We start from the raw sequence: 21,437 nt of genomic DNA on the forward strand, positions 1-21,437 counted from the left end.
CAAGTTTCACTAAGGCCAAGGAAAGTTCTAATCTTTGCTTGAATTAGAGTTGTATCTCTTTGCTAGCAGAGGATCAGAAGACAGTGAAGAGGTTTTCCTGCTTTAAGCTTAATTTGTTTAGGTTGGAACTAATGAAACTTTGTATGCCTCATGTTGAGTTTTATGGCTGGAAAACCTGATGTTTTCCTGTTCAATTGATGGTGGAGGCGGAAGGCCATTTTTTGATTGTATCTCTACATTCATCCAACCTTTATTTCAGTTCTTTAACTAAAATCCAAGATAATTTACTTAATGAATGGACTATGAAGACAGATTCAATGCATCTTTATCAATGCACATTTTTTTCTTTCCAATTTCAGTTGATGCCAGATTGCACTGGAGCGGATTGTGTTTATCAGCCTCATTTGCACTGATATCACTGTATTTCTCTCAGCATTGATCATCATCGGCATCTGCTTCCAGAAAAAAAAAAAATTCTCCTCATGTATTAGCTCGGCCCTAACTTAAAATGTATTTGTTTCCCCTATTAAGCAGAACCTCACACATCAGTGCATGCTGATGCAATGCATATGGCATTTCAGTGCTGCATGCACTGTTCTTTGCCAACACTCAATCTACAAGGTTACCATAGAATCATGATGACTGAGCTGGAATAAAGGAGCTTCAGTGTCATATAGACTAAGTCCTCTGCATCAATCAGAAAGAAAAAAAAAGGAACGACACTAAAATGTGCAGAATTTTATATATAATCTCAGTTCAAATGCCTTCATTGCATCATAGAATATCAGGGTTGGAAGGGATCTCAGGAGGTCATCTAGTCCAAACCCCTGCTCAAAGCAGGACCAATCCCCAATTTTTGCCCCAGTTCCCTAAATGGCCCCCTCAAGGATTCAACTCACAACCCTAGCAGGCCAATGTTCAAACCACTGAGCTATCCCTCCCCCATCGTCTACGTGAACTTTGCTTAGACAAACTGTTCTCAGGACAACTCTTGCAATGACTGTCATTCTTTAACTCCTGGGTTTTAATCCAAAATAAATAGGATATAAATAGCATCTCTCCCTTAGATCATCACTTTCATTCTGGACAACACTGATTAGAAATATCTTGAACTTTGGTTCACACACATGTCCAGATGTTTGAGACATGGTTTGCATTCTTTCATTTCTCTGCTTGCTTTAGTCATTTAGCCACAACTCCCACTCACCCCTCATAATGCTTAATATATTTAAACTGAATCTGAAAGCAACTGTTAGTGGCACAAACGGCAAAATGCTGTAAGGTTTCAGAGTAACAGCCGTGTTAGTCTGTATTCGTAAAAAGAAAAGGAGTACTTGTGGCATCTTAGAGACTAACCAATTTATTTGAGCATAAGCTTTCGTGAATGCGCATCCGATGAAGTGAGCTGTAGCTCACGAAAGCTTATGCTCAAATAAATTGGTTAGTCTCTAAGGTGCCACAAGTACTCCTTTTCTTTTTGCAAAATGCTGTAAGGAGTTCAACAGTTGCACAGTCCATGGCCATAATGTAAATCTCCTGGGTAGAGCTAGTCAGGAAATGTATTTTGATTTCTATGAAAAACATAGGACAAAAGGAAATTGAAACAATTGCTTTCTTGAAAATTTTCACAGGTTTTTCCATCAAAAAACAAAATACCGATCCTCTCTCCCCCCACAAAAGAAAGTTTTCTCCCCCCCTCCAAAATAAAAAAAAATGGTTTTCAGTTTTTCAACAAAACCATAAAAATGTTCAATGGACACAATTTTCTTTAAAAAAAAAAAAAAGAAGCCATTTTTCATTTTTTTTAAATGGGCAAAAAGGATTCAACCAAATGGAGTCCTGGCTTTGAATGACAGTTTGGGTCACCAGTGAAGGTCATTTGGATTATGCAAGTCAGGAGTAGAGAATGTTTAGAAATTGCTGATCTGAGCGCCCCAAGTAAATGGTTGTGCTGCATTTCTTTGACCATTAAAAAAAAAAAATACATCCACACATTTTATACAGCAGACACAGCTGTTGAGATGCATCCAAAAACTTTCGTCATTCAGGTCTTTGTCACAGGTCAGTGGTTATGATGTACTAGTAACACTCTTACCACCACGACTGCACAAAAGGCTGAATGCACAGCCACCTCATCCTGGAGATGCTAAAGGCTGCAGATATTCCTTTTCCCCACCCACACCCTTGTGGTTATATCCACCATACCCATGGCTGGAATGAGGGCGAGAGCTGAACCTGGGAAGATGCTTATATGTGCCACTTTGTGTGCAAAAGTTACAGCCACCTCACTCCATCCCCCCGCCCTCCGTCGCTCGCTCTCCCACAACCTCATTCACTTTCACTGGGCTGGAGCAGGGGTGCGGGAGGGGGTGAGGGCTCTGTCTGTGAGTGTGAGCTCTGGGATGAGCCCTGGGATGAGGGAGTTGGGTATGGGAAAGAACTCCCAGGTTGGGTCAGGGGGTTGGTTGGGTATGGGATCTGGACTGCAGGTACAGGCTTCAAGTCGGGCCAGAAATGAGGAGTTCAGTGTGCAGGAGAGGGCTCCAGGCTGGGGTAGGGAGTTGGGGGGGGGGGTGAGGGCTCTGGTTGGGGGGTATGGGCTCTGCGATGGGGCCGGGGATGAGGGGTTTGGGATGCAGGAAGGGGCTCTGGGCTGGCGCAGAGGGTTGGGGTGCGGGGGGGGCTCTGGGCTGGGGCCAGAAACAAGGGGCTTGGGTGCAGGGGGGGGCTGGAATGCAGGAGGGGGGTCAGGGTGAGAGGTCCCGGCGGTGCTTACTGTGGCTCTCAGGAAGCGACCACCAGGTCCCTGCAGCCCCTAGGCACATGGGCAACCAGGGAGGCTCCACACGCTGCCCTCACGCCCATAGGTGCCACCCCCACAGCTCCCGTTGGTCACAATTCCCGGCCAATGGGAGCTGCTTAGCCGGCACTCGGGGCACAGGCAGTGTGCAGAGCCTTCCTGGCAGCCCATGTGCCTAGGGGCCGCAGGGACCAGGCAGCTGCTTCCAGGAGCCACACGGCGCTAGGGCAGACAGGGAGCCCGACTTTTAACAGCCCGGTCAGCAGTATCCCTTTTTGATCGGGGGTTCTGGTCAAAAGCCAGACACCTGGCAACCCTATTCCTATATCTTTCTTGCAGCAGTCTCAGGGATCACAGCTTTTTTCCAACACTTATCTATATTCAGTGTGTTCATAAAATAATCGCTTCTTTCTTCGTTTTGCTCCAGATTTCATTACTGTACATTAATAAAATCACCTTACAGGGTCCTAAAGTGTTTTGCAAAACCTACAAATAAGAACTTTACCCACCATGCAGCCACCTCTGAAGATAGAAAACAGCAGCTTTTTAAACAGTGCACAGGACAACATTTTAGAACAAAACAAACAAAAATCGAGGAAGAAAATCGAGGCAGTTCCAGCATGGACCAATGGGCTCGTTTGATGGTGTCATAAACCTGACAGTGTGCTGTCTGGTAACCAAAGCCAACTTTTATGCCATGGCTTTTTGTCACTGAGGGAACATAAATCCAGGTATCTGTCTATAATGCTGAGCCATCCATGCATTAGCCATTAACATGGGAATGCTGATGTACAACACTCATCTCATTGCCTATCCTTATCATGTGGGCTGGCCCCAAAGGGATTATGTCTTCAGCGGAAAGAAAAGATTTTTTTAAAGTGGTAAAACTTACACTCCATACAAAAGCAATTTAGTTGTGGAGGAGTAAAGGCTTTTAAATAATTATCTTCATATTCTATTTTCTAGAAGTAGTCCTTAAAGACCAAATATAGGAGAGAACCAGCACTTGTTCTGCAGAATTAAGTTGCTTGACATCTCAAGTATAGCACAAGCATCTTTAGATAGTCCTTCCACCCTAAAACACCTTATCATAAATCCTTGAGAGACAGAAAAGAAATCAAGGATAAAAAGGGAAGAACATTTAACCAATTAAATCAATTAAAGACATATCAGCAGATTTTAAACTCTTTTTTAAAAAAATCCTTACCTATTAAAAAGGAAAGAATTTTAATAATCCAATTTCCTCTTTATCATTGATGCTTTTTGTTTCTATTTCATGCTTTGCTTAACTTGTACAGTTAAACGGACTAGTCAATTTCAGTTCCTGGTTCTCTGGAGAGCAAAAACTGCAGGGATACATTAATGAACCCAGACCAAGCTTTTCCCAAAACTCTGACTGAGCGTCTTATTATATTTGACAGCACTTCCTGGCTCCAGCTGGTCCTGAAAGGAAGAACTCATATATCTCAAGAAAGTTATTTACAGGCACGCTGGAAGCAAGAAGTACCAAGAATGCCTCTAGAAAAGTCTTCTCCCATGGGATCTCCAACCTAGTTTTGCATTCTCAAAAGATTTAGACAGTTTGGATATACTTTGGATCATTTTTAGAGGTTTATTTAAAAATCCAAAACCGGATATATAGGCAAATAGAGGTAACGCAGACAGATAATACTAATGGCAGATATGTTTGCACACATTAATAGTCCAAGTGGTCAAAGTAGCAGTAGACAGCTAGCAGCCTGACCAATACAGTAGGCATCATGGCAGAGGTAAGTTAACTAGTTAGCTTCTGTTCATTTCTTCTTGCATGAAAAATGCTTTAGAGAAGTGGGTGGGGTTAATGTTCATGAGAGGGGGACTGATCGTAACAAAAACACAGGCAAATATTATTCCAGGTGTCCAATGCATCGTTCTGCCCAACCAAACCCACTGTTAATCCTTTTCAGATGCACACACACACAGGTCTCCTGAGGATTGCTACAGTATGTGTGAACACTGGGAGGAAAAAAGTGTGTCCTGATTATGCAGTCAGAAAAAAAAAGTTAGATTGCAGGAGGCTCTCTCAATAGGTTTTCTTGTGAACATATCATCTGTACATTAACTGAAGCATGTGTCAGTTCTTGCTGGGAACCTATTAACCACCAAATGACTTGTGTATATCATATCATTTTTGCTACAAAGGGACTGTCAAGGTTCCTTCCCCACTCTGAACTCTAGGTAGGGTACAGATGTGGGGACCTGCATGAAAGACCCCCTAAGCTTATTCTTACCAGCTTAGGTTAAAAACTTACAAACTTTGCCTTGTTCTTGAACCCTATGCTGCCACCACCAAGCGTGTTAAACAAAGAACAGGGAAAGACCCACTTGGAGTCATCTTCCCCCCAAAATATCCCCCCAAGCCCTACACCCCCTTTCCCGGGGAAGGCTTGATAAAAATCCTCACAAATTTGCATAGGTGAACACATACCCAAACCCTTGGATCTTAAGAACAATGAAAAAGCAATCAGGTTCTTAAAAGAAGAATTTTTATTAAAGAAAAAGTAAAATAATCACCTCTGTAAAATCAGGATGGTAAATACCTTACAGGGTAATCAGATTCAAAACATAGAGAATCCCTCTAGGCAAATCCTTAAGTTACAAAAAGACACAAAAACAAGAATATACATTCCATTCAGCACAGCTATTTTACCAGCCGTTAAACAAAAAGACATTTCTAGCTAGATTGCTTACTAACTTTTTACAGGAGTTCTGAAGATCATTCCTAATCTGATCCCGGCAAAAGCATCACACAGACAGACAGACCCTTTGTTCCCCGCCTCCAGCTTTGAAAGTAACTTGTCTCCTCATTGGTCATTTTGGTCAGGTGCCAGTGAGGTTATCTTAGCTTCTTAACCGTTTACAGGTGAAGGGGTTTTGCCCCTGGCCAGGAGGGATTTTATAGTTTTGTACACAGAAAGGTGGTTACCCTTCCCTTTATATTTATGACAGGGACAGAGAGAGGACTGAAGTCAAATAAAAACATTAGAAACAACATAGGACAAATTCAGAGTGTTCCCAAAATAAGAAGAAAAGCAATCTGGGCCAACACATATATTTAAAATTGGTTATGTAAAGTTTAAAAATAAATCCTGGCATTCCTCCAGTTCTTTAAAGAGACAAATAAACAGCAGCCATCTCTCCGCCCTTTGGATAATATTTATTGCTTGTGATGGCTACAGTGTCAAAGCAACTTTTAAGTAATAACTCCATTTCACTAGAATACATTCCAGTACATTTTGGCAGATCTGAGCAAGTGTGCATCATAGAATTGAAGACACTGAGCATTACCCATATCAGTGTCATTAGCAGCTCTCCAGAGATGAGGTGTCTGTATCTGACCTGAACCAACTTGAACATTCACCCATCCATCAAACCAAAAATATTTTTCAGATTCAGGAAAGTTCCACTAACACGCAGACGTTCTCGCAAACCTTTTGGGGTTCCCCCATCACTGCCAGAGATTGGACTCATTTGCCCAATTTGTGATGCAGGCTCTGCAATCATCTTAATTTGTCAGGTTCTTGAATTTTACTAAGGTATGAAATTATGTTTCCTTCAATGACATGTAACCAAAAGAATAATTCAGAACACTACCCAATGACCTCCTCCAGCATGACTTAAAAAGGAGTAGTTTATAGCTAAATGAAAACACCTGTTTTCTCTGGGTAAAAAATAAAATCCTTCAAGGCAAATGACATTTAAAAATTTTCAGCTTACAATTTTTAGTTCTCGTCTCTTAGAGCTTTTGCACATGAAAGAGAGAGTGAAGCTTAAAATGGAAATTCTTAAAGCTTTCTGGTTTTGCATTCAAGTCCCACTACTGTATTTTAAAGCTGTTCAGAATTTTTTTGTCTAAATCTTTTTCAATGAAAAATTACTTTTAAATTAAATTTTTGAACATGTCAATTGTTTTATGTTTTGCTAAATTAAATTTCATCCAAGTGTTTTAATAGTGTTGAAATGCTCAGTTTCAACATTTTGAAAGGGAGCATTTTGGATTTTTTTTTTCCAAACAAACTTTTCAAAACAGAATTTTATATGAAAAACATTTTTTAAAGTTAAAAAGGTAAAAAATTGCATTTCATTTCCTGTGAAATTTCTAAAAAATTTTGGGTTTTATTCCATTCCAAAATAGACAACAAATTCCCCATATAACAGAAAATTCTGCTCCTGCCCAGCTCTAGTATATTTAAAAAAAAGCAGTTAACATGAATTTCCTTGTGCTCCCTACTTCCTAATAGCTTTAGTACTGCCTAACACATTAAAACCATCTTAAGACCTACCCCAAGTGCATTATATGTTCTAAGTGAAGTATCAACATTCTAATGGATACCACAGTGAAAACGATAAATGATCAAGAGTGGAACCTTGGACATATTAATGGTCAAACTTTTTATTTCTTCAAGTGCATGAAGATCAACTTGTGTTTTCATACTATGACAGATCCACAAAGCTGAGCATCTCTGTCACCCTGAACACTTGCAAAGCAATTTCTGAACAGTGCAAAGTTATAGAATATTCAAATGGAATAGTCTATCATTTATTTTCTTTTTCCCTTTGGTGTCTTGACTTCTACATACCTCCTGAAGACCTGTGGACCTCTTGCATGAAAAGGGGCTGGAAGGTTTAAGGAGCTATAAATTCACATATCAAATGACCAGTTTTAATTTACACCTTCATACATCTTTCTGTTAGCTGCTTTTCTTACTACCCTCCTCTCTTCTGGACACCCCAGGTGTGAGTTACACCAACTTAGGTTTCCTTAAACCTATACTAAAATCAGAAGGGATGTGTAACTGAGTGCAGAGAGTGTACATTACTCATCAGTAAGTAGGAGTGAGTCTAAGCAAGTGTGTTTTTCTAAGTCAGTCTAAGGGATTCTATAATTATGCAACGTATAGGCTGAAGGAAGAAGGTATAGACTTCTATGTAGATTCCCCATGTCTTGTCTTCTTTTCTTCCCCGTCTGTATTAGACTGAAAATACTTGTGGGCCTGAAACTTGTGGTAATCTAAGGCCCTGCTCCTTCCTTGGTTGCCAACCCTCCAGATTTGTCCTGGAGTCTCCAGGAATTAAAGATCAAACTTTAATTAAAGATTATGTCATATGATGAAACCTCCAGGAATACATCCAACTGAAACTGGCAACCCTAGCTCCTGCAAATTGTTCCACAGGGTGGAGCCCTGAACCAGAATGGAGCCCCATTCACATGGGCTCCATGTGGGCAAAAGCATCCAAATCACGTGGAGCAACTCGCAGGATCAGGATTTAGAGCACTAACCACTCTCTAAAGTGGATGAGGCTCTGGGAGAGTGTAGGGAGCTGTCCATGTGGAACAGCTCGCAGAATTGAGGTTTGTTTGCAGAGTGACATTTAAAATAATTTTTAATAAATAGTTACCACATCGATTGTAATTACCCCATCTCTCTCTGGGAATGAGGGAAGGTGGTGTTTTTCTGTACTGGGTCAAACATTACTGAATCACAAAAGTTTGAGTTTAATTTAGTGCTAAGGAAAGGGTGATAGCTCAAGGTGTATGTTGAGGGAGAGAGCATTTTCTGTCACGTCAGTTCATCCATCCCTTGCTGAAATGCATTACAAATATAATCCTTCAGACACATTACCAGGTTCATACTTACACTATGAACTAAAGCACTGGCTTAGAATTACCTGTTCGCCATCCAAAACAAACCAAGTACATTCTACATATAACTTCCCCAGCAGACCTCAGGAGTCTGCCAACAATCAAAAGGTTATAGATTTGGAATAAACCCAGTGGCCACATCTTTCACAAACTAATTGTTTTCTTTTTCACATAGACAGGAGTCTTATGCTGGAAGTTGTCTCTAATGTTTCCTCATAAAGTGCTTTGCTCATTCCTTCCAAAGGATAACAAAATAAGACGGTGATAATTTTATGCACTCCCCAGTTTAGATAGGATAAGCAAGCTGTTGGTCCACAATCACCACATTGCCTGATATTCCTCCTTGTATTGTAAACAGGAAAACCACGGAGACAAACAAGCTGCAAGGAGAAAATCTAAACAAGTTGTGGGCAACCTGCGACCCATGGCCCGTCAGGGTAATCTGCTGGTAGGCCATGAGACAGTTTGTTTATATTGACCGCTTGCAGCTCCCACTGGCCAGGAATGGTGAATCGCGACCACTCGGAGCTGCGGACGGTCAATGTAAACAAACTGTCTTGCAGCCCACCAGCAGATTACCCTGATGGGCTGCATGCAGCCCGCGGGCCACAGGTTGCCCACCACTGATCTAAACTGAGACTAAAGGAGGACACATGGTCCCCCCCCGCAACCTTTCGTTACTATATAGTTTTGTAGGAAGAGTTTGGGATTCAGTTGGGATGGGGATGAGTAGCAAAATCAAGAGTTAATTATGTACATCCACCCCCAAACAAGTGCCGATCTACCTTTAAAGCACAATATGCCATCATGTGTTTAGTTTACACCACCTGACACAAAAAACTAGTTTAGGAATGGTTTACAGAGTTTCTAAAATCCAGATAGGATAGTGTAGGGGATAGAGTACGGGACTGGACTCGGGAGACATTGGTTCTACTTCCAGCTCTGCCACTGGCCTGCTGGGTGATCTTGGGCAACTCACTTCCCCTCCATGTCTCAGTTTCCCCATCTGTAAAATGGGTCTACTGATACTGAACTTTCTAAACACATTGAGATCTACTGATGACAAGGGCTATAAAAGAGCCAGGTCTGATATTTATTATTTGTATTCTTCAGCCCGTAAAGATGAGTGCCTTAGTTACATCATGAGTCCCAGAAGAGAAAAATAAACAATAATAAATGCAAAACACTCCTTCACCCTAATCCCCTCTTAAAATAGCCTGTCAACATAAAAATATACATTGTTCAAACCTCCTGGGCTTTGGGTAGCTGTAAAATGAGGGGGAAATTCCAGACCATAGCATATGAGCACCTGTGCAAATAAGTCTGGGCAAGATTCATATTCATGGAGTCACAGACCAGAAGGGAACATTATCTAGTCTGACCACCTGTCCAAAACAGGTCATAGAACTTCCCGAAAATAATTCCTAGAGCAGATCTGTTAGGGGGGAAAAACTCCACTTGATTTTAAAATTGCCAGCGATGGAGAATCCACCACCACCCTTGGTAAATTGTTCCAATGGTTAATCACATTCACTGTTTAAAATATATACCCTATTTTCAGTCAGAATTTACTTAGCTTCAGTTTCCAGTCACTGGATCATGTCATACCTTTCTCTGCTACACTGAAGAGCCCAACATCAAATATTTGTTCCCCATGTAGGCACTTTTAGACTGTAATCAAGTCACCCCTCAACGTTCTCGGTTAAGCTAAATAAATAGAACTCCTTGAGTCTATCACTACAGGACATGTTTTCTAATCATTTAATCATTCTTGTGGTTCTTTTCTGGACCCTGTCCAATTTATCAATGATTTGGTGGTTGATAGCAGACACCAATTAATACCCCATGTTGTGCATGATGGATGGATTAGTAGACAGGTAATATGGTAGTAGATACTGAACTGACCAGGCATGTGCATGTCTCTTGTATTTATCACACGGATACATAGTTTCTTACATTTGCTATCTAGGTTTTCTATGTAAAAGGACCATTTATAACTTGGTTAAAATATACACAAAAAAGTGCATGTAGAAGTCAGTTTGGAAAAATTGCATTTCCCTCCAACTGTAGAGGGAATCTCTAGAAGAGCCAGACATTTAGACAAATAGGGACCGGGAGTAAATCAAAGGGCTTAAGGTGCAAGTCTGGTGCAACAGATCCCATTTATGGTTTACTTAGGATTATAGTGGATGAAAATTGGCAGGAAAAATGAAAAAGCAACCTTAGCAGTCAAAGCATTGGGCATTCTATTGAGTGGGCCTTCTTCAAGCCAACATTTGTTTTGTTTTGAGACAAATGGGCTTTGACTACAAACAGGAAGGAGTAAACCCAGGGTTGCTCTGGCAGGATCCCTCCTAAGCAGTCCCTCTGGAGCAACAGTATTTCTGCCTGCACCATAAATAACCCACACTGCCTTGTGCATATGTGTCACCAGTGGTGAAACCTGCCTGCAGGTTAATACATAAAGTTAATTATTTTGATACCAAGAGCCATCGTTTGAAAGGAACATCCAGTGCTTTCAGCAGAATTTATGAGACCCATATCGTACATTCATTTCATGGAACATATACTATATATCCTGATGACCTCAGGGAGATTAAGCAATACAACAGACTATATTTATGAAATACATTCAAGCAAAAAAACATATCACGTGCTGCAAAATTCCTATCTGGATTTGCTGAATTCCTTCTCCGCTCCCCGCACGCGTACTCCCACCCCATTAAATGTGTGTGGTTAAATGCTAACCTGCTCATGCCAATTCAGTTTTATTGATGAGTACAGAAGCTTGGAAACTAAAAAGCATTCTATTTTCATGGTAGGTTCCAAGACCTCCTTCAACTAAAAGGTAAATTTTTACTACACAGTTGTGCCCTCATGCAATCACCAGGAGTTTCCCTTTCCCACAACAGAGACACGCAGAGTTTGAACTTCTGCAGCCAAGTCGTAAATCAGTATGGGGGAAAACGTGGTAATTTCCTCGAGAGTTAGAAAGATTGGCAGAGGTGGGAATCCATAAACGTTCTCTCCCTTAAACCGAGAGCGCACACAGGCATGGATGAATGTTCAACTTAATAAGCATGAAAGACTCAGCCCTGTGGAGGTTTCCAGAGTCTCTCATTGTCTTCAATGGCAGCAGGAGGGGTAGGGGGGGGAGGAAGATGTGACTAGAATTTAGGTAGCACCTAGTTCCCAAGCCAGACTTGGGTCAGGCGCCAGAGACAAAGTAGAAAGGCTCCCCACTGACTTAATGCGCTTTGGATCAGATCTTTGGCAAATAACAAAACCTCTGCAAAAGTAAAAGGAAACCCAAAAACAAACAAACAACAATTAATATCATTTCGATCTCTGGCAAACCACACACTTAGCTCAAACATCTTCCTCCCTGGCAACACATTCCTAACCTTCCCTTTTTAAACACAGCTAAATCCCTGCATTTATGAGAGACACTGAAGAGGAACCCTGTGCTCCGCTGCAGTTCAGAATGGAGCACAGCACAGCTATGTACCGTGCGCCTCTCAGACTGTCAGAGGAGCTTTCCAAGGCCACCGGCAGCTTCCCACAATGCACAGTCATGCCTGGCCACTACATCTCCAAGGGGAGAAGGCTGAACTCCTTACATCAGGGTGAGGCAATGGAAAATGTTAGGTACAACAGTCTACCAGCATGTTTTGCACACTGTTCTGGCCAGCAGCAATACACCAGATTGTCCAAAGCCGCACATTTATACAAATAAAGCTTTGCTTTATAAATCAGCCCGCCCACCCACCCACTCAGAGGCAGAACATGTGATGTGACTGAGCCTGGCTCCTTCTGACACTCACTAGATGGCTCGGCAAGGACAATGAAAGAAACAAACCCAAAAATGTAAGCCCCTGATTCTCACTGCAGTCATCACTTTTGGCAAAGCTGCACAGAGCCTTTGGTCTTACATACAGTACTCGTAAACTTCCTGCTGACCAGTGCACTAGGTCATTTGTCTCTTTGTCTACCCTGTGGTCCAAATCCACTGAAATTCTTGGCATCTGTGACGGATTTTCATAGCTGCTGCAGCTCTGAAATCAGCCTCTGCACTAATGCACAAAAGCACACCAAAACCAATTGCTTGTTTTTATTTCTCTCCTCTCCCTTTGGGCACAGGTCTCTGCCATCCCGAGCCACTCACTCCAATCAGGCTATGAGGATGGGAGAACAGTCAAAGCCAATGGGAGATTCATTCTATGAGAAGTAGGGGGAGGGATTCAGTGGAGCAGTTTACCCATCTAAGGCTGGAGTGGTCAGCTGCATGACTCATGTTTCATCAGCCAAAGTGTTAGGGTCTCAGAATTGGCCCCCAGACCACTGTGGACAAGCAGGCTCAATCCTGAGCAATCCAGCTAAAGCTATTTAACAACGAGGCCAGACAACAGCAACCTACTATAAAGGAAGTCAGCTTTGGCTGCTTTTTTGTTGGTGGTGAAGAACCATGAAAAATGTGATTCTTGAAACACAGTGTTGGTGATTCTTCATTTCCAAAAAATTTTTGTAGAGAAATGCATAACAATCCCAGCCACAAAAGGACTGCTTTTCTTCGCCCAAAGGGATAAACTTTTGTAAAGGTTTGAAGAGGCGTATAATGGAAATCCTTATACATCCTTAAACACAAGCAAACATAAGCACAAATGCAAGACTTCAATAATACTGGGAGGTATCAAGAAGAGGAGAACATCTACAATAATGGGGAATAGGATTAGGCAATGAATTTCCATCAGTGACCAAAAAGCCCATAAAGTCATGGGAATCACAGTTTCAAATCAGTTGTGAAGGTCATTCATTCTTTCAAAGGAGAAAACAAATGAAAGGCAGCCAACTGCTGGATTTCAGAAGTGATATGATGAGCAGTGGTTTCTGCCAAACTATTTTATTTTTACATTGTCCTCCAAATCCACCTGCAACTTATTTGCTTGTCTTGTCTACCTGTTATGTCCTGTCTGACACAAAGATTGTGAGCTCTCTGAGACCAGGACTGTCTTTTATTACTAGACTGAACAGACACAAACACTATGGGGACATGGCCCTTGATTGGGATTCCTAGAAACTATTGTAATATTACTAACCACAGCCAACACCTGTTTCTATTAGAATATCTTTAATAAATATAAAAGGGAGAGGTTGTCTCAAGGATGAGCAAGCCTGTTTGTGTATCATCAATATCTATAACATCTTTGAAACATCATCCATGAAGGTGAAGCTATTTGAGTGCTACAAAGACTCTACAAGTAAGATTACTATGATTTTAAGAATAAGTTTTTTTTGATGCAGATATTCCCATTAGGTGAGATCAAACAGCTGCAGATACAGGTACAGTCACAATAAAACAAACTGCAAATGGGCTCTGTGGAACCTGTGGAACTCCTTGGCAGAGGATGTTGTGAAGGCCAAGACTACAACAGGGTTCCAAAAAGAACTAGATAAGTTCATGGAGGATAGGTCTATCAATAACTATTAGCCAGTATGGGCAGGGATGGTATCCCTAGCCTGTTTGCCAGAAGCTGGGAATGGGCAACAGGGGATGGATCACTTGATGATTGCCTGTTTTGTTTATTTCCGCTGAAGCACCTGTTGGCCACTGTCAAAAGACAGGATACTGGGCTGCACCTTTGGTCTGACCCAGTATGGTCCTTATGTTCTCAATTAAGTTGGCTTTAGAGACTCAGTTGTGAAAGATCACCAGCTCACAATATCAGGGCCTTAGAGACCCAAATGCCTGAATTAAAGTTTAAAATGGAAGGTCCAGGTCCTCAGAATTCAAAAGCAAATGAGAGAGACAGCCATGGTGATTTCTGTGGACAAGTAGCATTTTTATAATCAGAACTCTTTATTGCTTGGTTCATGCAAACTCAATACAAACTCATAACCTAGACTGCCATTATAAACTGAGTTTAGTGGCAATAATATTTGTTGATCAGCTCTGTCCTCCTCTGTAGCTATGACTGGAGTCAATAGGAGTTAAATTATGGGCACCATGGGACTGTTTAAGACAACCAGCTAGCCATAGAGATAACAGTCTCTGGAAAATATAAGTGCAATATCTGATGTAATTGTGTGCTGTGTTTGTTGATGCTGTTTGAGGCTGTTATGGGCCCTGGCTTTGAACAGCAACAGCACTGACTGATAGCAATAGCTAGCTCAGTTGACCAACCTTCAGCCTTGTGAAAATAAGATGAAGAAAAGATTTGACCTAACAAATGTGCAGCACTATACTGTTTGCTCTCAGTTTCAAATTCAGGTTGGTGGATTTTCCTGTCCCATCCTCTCACATTTTTCTAAATATGAGGGAAATTCAGAAAAGGAGGAAGTTAACAGCAGCCACAACCTGGAAACAAAATTCTATAAGGGGTTCAATGTTGTAAAACTGCTCTGGTCAGAATGCATGTTAAACACATTATGGGTCCATCTGTGGGATTTGCTGAGTACCTTCAATTCACATGGCCTCTGAGTAGAGGTGAGGACAAGTAGAACACCATAGTATACAGCCCAATCAAGATTAAGATTAGAGAAATATAGAGGAAAACATCTAACTTTTTTTCTTTTCAATTTCTGGAGCCTCTATATCTTTACTCTTGCTCCTCCCTTTCCTGTCATATTCTTATTTCTCTAATTTTTGTGTTTGCTGCGCGTTCTACTGAAAGCGATACACATATATTAGAAAATAAAAGAACTGGCTTAAAAATTCTTTTGGCTTCCTCTAATCCAGTAACGTTGATGGAGGCTTGCAGGATAAAAGCAGATGTATTTTGTTACTGAGTCTGACAAGCTCGCAGAAGACAGTGGTGGCCTTTAAAATAATTCAACAACCTAGAAAACATTTTGTGAAGGGATTTTAAGCACTGACCTGTGATTTGCTTACAAGAATTGTGAAGAAGTGTCTCAATAGCTTGATGCCAGCTGGAGTTAGTTAGAACTTTAAAAAAATTCCAGTGGGAGTTTGCGGGTGCTGAGCTGAGATAGTGGAGCATGAAGCAATGATTGATCTTTTCTGACTCTCTCTACATGATCAGCACTGCACAATCTTTGATAATTTTCTGCATAATTTCTATGAACCAGGGGCCTGATTCTACAAAGGGGCTAATTGCCCTCAGCTCCCACTGAAGTCAATGAATATTGAGTATACTCAGCATTTTCAGAAGGTGCTAAGCAGCTTTCAGAACCCCATGGCAAGGTATGCTGGGAAAGGTTCCCAGAGGTGGACGACCCTACACTTGTGAGAGTCAGCAGTGATCAGACTATCACAAAGAAAGTTACTTCTATTGAAGGAGCTGAATTCCCATCTTTCTGAGGCCCAGGAATTTGGCCAAAAAACATCACAAGGTTTTGAAAACTGGAGCAAGGTATTTGAAATAGATATGGCATTCTGTTTTCCTCTGATGCTATGTCTTCAAATAAAAAGTGAGATGCTTTTTGGGACATCAGCTGGTATGCCAACCCTATATAGGATATGGTACAAGAAGTGACATCACTAGATATTCCATGAAGCAACCAATTACAAATTGTGACAAGTTTTGCAATCTCTGCATAGCGACAGTGGTGCCAAAGATGACAATATGCACGGCCAGGAAGTCTGCCCCTTGGCAACAACTAACAAGACAGCGCATCCTGAGAATAAGGAAATGGAAAATTAATGGTCCCACTATTACTAAAAGTTCTGTTGCTGACATAAAACCTGCAACTACTGTAATAATAATTTAAAGCAGAATCTCCATAATGTACTGAGAGTCCCATTGCAAAAAATCTCTGCATTTGCAAGGAGAAGACTATAAAATTATAGCCCGTTGCATTCTAAAATATATTAGTTAATTTACTGTGAAAAGGTGCAGTTGAGTTATTTATGACAATGCTTCATTATATGCTAGTAAACACATTTCAGTATTTTGTAGTTTTAGAAGTATGAGACCTTATCACAAAATCTGGTATTAAATCTTTGCTGAGAAGCGAGATGTGGCTGGTGGGTTTTTATTGTGGGATCTGTGGATTAGTGACATGAAACCCAATGATAGTCTACTATAGGTCAGTTATAGGGGCTGATATTTCTAGTATTACCCGTGCTGTTATATTCAGTGTCATATGCTCAGCAGTAGAGCACCTCCCAATGAACAGCACGGCATCAATGCTAAACACTAACCTGAGAAAACCAGTGACACTGTTGAACATCACAATCACAGCTCAACTGTTCCTGCTGTCTCCCAATTCTCTACTGAGCAGAAGAATTTTAAAACTCCAAGAGCTGCTTAAATAAAAATAACTTTAGGTTTTGTGCCAGATGATAGTTTACGTGTCACGGAGAACAGCAGATCACCTGGGGTCCCTCTGATTCCAAATACCGAAGGGTCAGCTAACCAGAACTGGCAGCAGTGTCTCTCCCCACCTAACTTTTGAACCACACTCACATCATTCCGTGGCTCTGACACGGTTTCATTCCACTTTCCACCATGGACTGAAAACAGAAATCTTCCAGGAGTCTGAGATTTGAAACGTAATTATGTGGCCATGAGAGATTCAATGATTTTGAATAATATTCATCTTAGACTACAAACTTCTGAAGCCTTGACTGAACCAAACACACAAACTCCAAACCTTTTGAGAGTCACTCACCATCAGAAACTCAGTTACTTAAAAAGCCAGAGAATTTTATACAGGCTCAGAGTCAATAGTAGGAAAAAGAGGGGTAGCTCTTGCTCAGATTTATGGGGGAGTCATTGGACTAGTGAATGCTCTCCCTCAGCAACAGCGTAAAGTGTAATGAATTCATCTAAGGGCCAGCCAGCTGGGGCCAGCCAGCTCTGTTGGGAGACAAAGCCTCTTCAGAACAGGTGTTTGGGCCTGGGGGAAGAGATTATCACAGCCAGCTGGGAAGGGGTCAGGTGATTCCTGTAAAGGGATGAAAGCTCAGCTGAAGAGCACAGCTGTAAGAAGCAGGGTGAATCTGGTGGCAGACACTGGAGCAGGGAGGAGAGAGAGAGAGAGAGAGACAAGGCCTCTGCAGCTGGCTTTGGCCGGGGAATAGCTTTGTTTTGGTGTAATTTTGTGAGTTTCGTGTCTGGAGAATAAACTGTGCCCTGAAGGACGGGCCTGAACAGATGCTGAATGTGGCACTAGTGCTTCCTGTGGAGACAGGCCAGCAGCCCCACGGTCGGTTTTAGTGGAGTGGCGGTCTCCAAAAGCCATGGCTTATCCACTATACACTGAATCAGAGAAATGCCAGCTACACAAATTAGAAACATCCTGTTATTTGAACATCATCACCCGCAGTTCTGCTGGCTGCCAGTGGGTTCAGGTAACTTCTTTCCCGCCAGGATTAGGCGACCCATCTCAGGCGTCAATATATCAATTCATTTGGTCTCCCTAAGCACTTATTTCTACATCGTGACCACGCATACTCCAACACTGCAGTTGCAAAACAGAAACGCTGCTACATTAAGACTTTTGTCACAGAAAATCTAAATGAATGGTAATAAAGTGAATGGGTTAGGGACAAGTCTCAAATACCAGAATGCGAAAAGTGGGTAATTTCGTAGGGCACCTGGTACAAAGGGGAGGGAAAGGAAAACTAAAAGCAAAGAATACTTGATAAATTATTCCAATGCCAACCTTAAAACCCAAATCTCATCACCAGCTAGCGCACAAAACTATGTAATCAAAGAACTTTAATTTTTACTAGCTTCTTACTCAAGGATTGAGAACAGTAAAGGATCATGACCTCCATTTCCACTCCTCCGGAGTCTGCAAGGCTCTTCGATGTTTCCAATGACTCTATGGACCACATCACTTCCTCCCATGAGGGCAGAGACTACCACGGATCATCATTCCTTACTACTTTGCATCCTTCCTTACGCAAACTAATGACCTTTCCTGCAGTTTTGCCAAATTGGAAAAAAACCTTGGCCTTGCCTATATCCTATAAACAACTAAATCCTATTTGTTAAACAGCTGTTTCACTTTATTAATAAACAGCTGCTGGTAAATTTAAATGTGTTTATATATTTCCTTTACATAAGCAATTACAATTCCCAAGTGTTTTGAGGGCAAATAGTTTCTCTTTGAAAACATTTTGTATCCCAAGCCTTAGCTAACAATAATTACAACAAATACAATCGCTTTTCAGACTTGTGTTTCCCCCTAGTGAATTCTATACATCACCCAAAAACCACAATAGGGTTACATCACCCAAAAACCACAATAGTATGAAAGTAAGTATTTCTTAATGCAAGAGCTAAGTAATAAAGGAGCATATTCCCTGAACTGTTTTAATCACCAGAATTCCATAATATTATATACTAAAGCCTGATCGGACATGCTGCTTTGGAGAAAGGCCAGAATTATTAAACATGCATCCAGATATTCCAGTTAATGGTAAACTAATTTGCTTAAATTTTCTGTAATAAGCTTTTTCCACAGCGGAAACCGGGAGCTGCCCCATAAGCAGAAAACCTTGGAAGATGTAGTCGACATCCAGGGACACACGCAACTTAATAGCACATGGTTGCTTTCTTGGTGGTCATTATGTTTGTTTTCAGTTATGTCAGCAACCTTGCATAAAAATGCTAATAATGTCAAGGATTAATTTCATCTCCCAGCCTCAGGGTCTTTCGGTACAAAGCAGCTTCCTGAAAGAGTTCCTCCTTATGAGGATTATTGGCTACACTGGCTTGTCAGTGGAAATGCAAAGATAACATGGAGTTTAAAAACAGGGACTGTCTCAGTATCTGCCATGTGAAGCAAAGTGAATTTAGGTCAGCCTAATTTATGTAGAAGTGTCCTTGAAACGAGAGACCAGTAATTGTTACGCAGCAGCATATGCATCACCAGGCCAGTTGTATCATCTCAGCATATTGCTCCACAGATTTGCTTCATGATGCTTTACACATGAAAACACAAAAGTCATGTATACAGTTTAAAAGAATAATTTCTTACCGCATGGATTATTTTTAACCATCCTCTAGACTTCTATAAACAGAATTATAATTCTCTATTGCTTTTTTATTTACTTCTCAACTAAGAGGACACCTAGGGGACATTTCGTCAGTAATAGCTGTAGACCAAAGATCATTAGCATTTTCTACCAACTCATTGGTAGCGTACTCTGTCAAAGGAACAATATTGTCCCTCCAGAAACATGGCTGGAGACACCTCCTTTATTCAAGAGTGGGGATGTGTAACAATCAATCCATGACATGGATAAAAGTTCCAATGAACCCGCCTCCAATCTCACCCCAAAATGAAGTCAAGAGTGTGCCCCAGAACTGAAAGTTGAGCCAGCAGCCACCTGGGAGCCTCCCACAGTCATCATGGCAAAAGTAAGTAAATGATTTGAAGAGGGCCCACTGCTTAGACCCTAAAACATACATCGAAATAAAGCTGTCCAACTACTGCTGTTCCGCCATAGTAACTTAGCATCCATATTTGGGGGAAATATAACAGCCAAAACAAAAACACAATCCATCCAATTAATATTCCTGACATTGTGTGCTGAAGGCCATCAAATCCATATCTGCCTCCTAGGGCAGATCTCTTGGGGAGGAAGTTCAAAACCTTCCACTGAGAAGGGCCCTTCCGTTGATCCAGAAAAGCTCAAACACAGGAACTAAAAAGCAAAAGTATCCCAAACCAAGTCAAACATAACGCCTTTGATGGCCTATAGAATAAATACTTAAAGCAACAGATGGAACTGCAAAAAGGTGAATGCCAGAGAAGAGATGGAATGGACTGACCTTCACATAGGCTAGGTAGTGATCACACTTTTCCCTCATGTATGACAGCTGTAACTGCTCCACAACCTGTCCCATTGTTTCTCCAGAAAACACAAAATAAACCCTGGGCTGTTGGCCTTTTTCTTTCTTTGCCACATCTGCAGTCAAGATATAATTCAAACCTGCCAAAAAAAAGAAAACAAAAAGATTCCATGACTGTCAGCCCAAGGTGGTTCTTCTCTAGCAGCCTTTCAGTTTGTCCTGTTGTATCTTCTGGCATGTTTACTTAGAGGATGAGTAGCACCTTGGATGAGGAGGCCCTTTACCAGGAATGTGAGAAAGCACGAGTAAAAAAATAATCCAAAAAATTGTAGAGATATTTTACTCACCCTGTTGAAAGAAAACAAACATGCTTTGTTTTCCCTCCACATCACCATAAACTAAGGACCAGATGTCAACAAGAACTTGGCATTTCCTGGTTGAGTTATAATCTTATTAGCATTTAGAATTTAACTAGAGGTAGTTGTTTGTATTTCATTTCCCTTTATGAATATTATTCCCCTGAAAGCTACTGAACATGCACTCCATAGACCAATAAACTATCAGCAGGGGGTCTTCTTTCATTCTATTCTATCTGGTGCATAGTTCAGTAAAGTTTGCTGTTTTGTATTTTGATACTATTGTGGCCAAAAGAAGGCTTCTTCTCTGTCTACCCAACAATTTGATTACTGGTTGAATAATCCAGATGGATTCTACCTGCCACCCAAGTGAATGCAACAATATCTGAGGCCCTGAACCAGCAAAGAAATCAAGCTTTTTTCTTTTAGTAGATGTCTGTACCACTAAAGTCAGTGGGAGTCTACACAAAGCACAGGGGCCCTTATATTAGTGGATCCTATTGCAGGATGTGGTCCTCAGTGATTTCAGCTGAATGTTAAGACAATAAAGGGAACATCAGTAGATGACCACCAACACATGGGATAATTAGTCTGCATGTGATGTACGAGACAGTTAGCTCATGTCTGTTTCTGTGCATTATTACATAATAAGGCCAAACACTGATTATCTGAGCAGAATTTTAATTATTTCCTTAAATGTGTACACATCTGTTTTGATTTTTATATCAAATTTGATTTAAACCAGCTAACTGTTACTACTACCTCTAAACGACAATAATCTTTTCAAAAGACTTTAAAATTGTTAAACAAAAAACTTCACATAAAAGTTT

The 21,437-nt window shown here is 41.1% G+C and overlaps 1 protein-coding gene across 3 annotated transcripts in view; it reads right to left on the reverse strand.

The window, feature by feature from the left end:
• ITGA9 (integrin subunit alpha 9) overlaps positions 1 to 21,437 on the reverse strand; it is a 310,728-nt gene that overhangs the window by 206,707 nt on the left and 82,584 nt on the right. For all 3 annotated transcript variants that reach the window (XM_048839011.2, XM_048839010.2, XM_048839009.2), the window contains exon 15: positions 20,231 to 20,391. In XM_048839011.2, coding sequence (XP_048694968.1) covers positions 20,231 to 20,391 — 161 coding nt within the window. The remainder of the gene's footprint in view (positions 1 to 20,230; positions 20,392 to 21,437) is intronic.

This window comes from Caretta caretta, chromosome 2 (assembly GCF_965140235.1).
Source record: "Caretta caretta isolate rCarCar2 chromosome 2, rCarCar1.hap1, whole genome shotgun sequence".
NCBI classification, from domain to species: Eukaryota; Metazoa; Chordata; order Testudines; family Cheloniidae; genus Caretta; species Caretta caretta.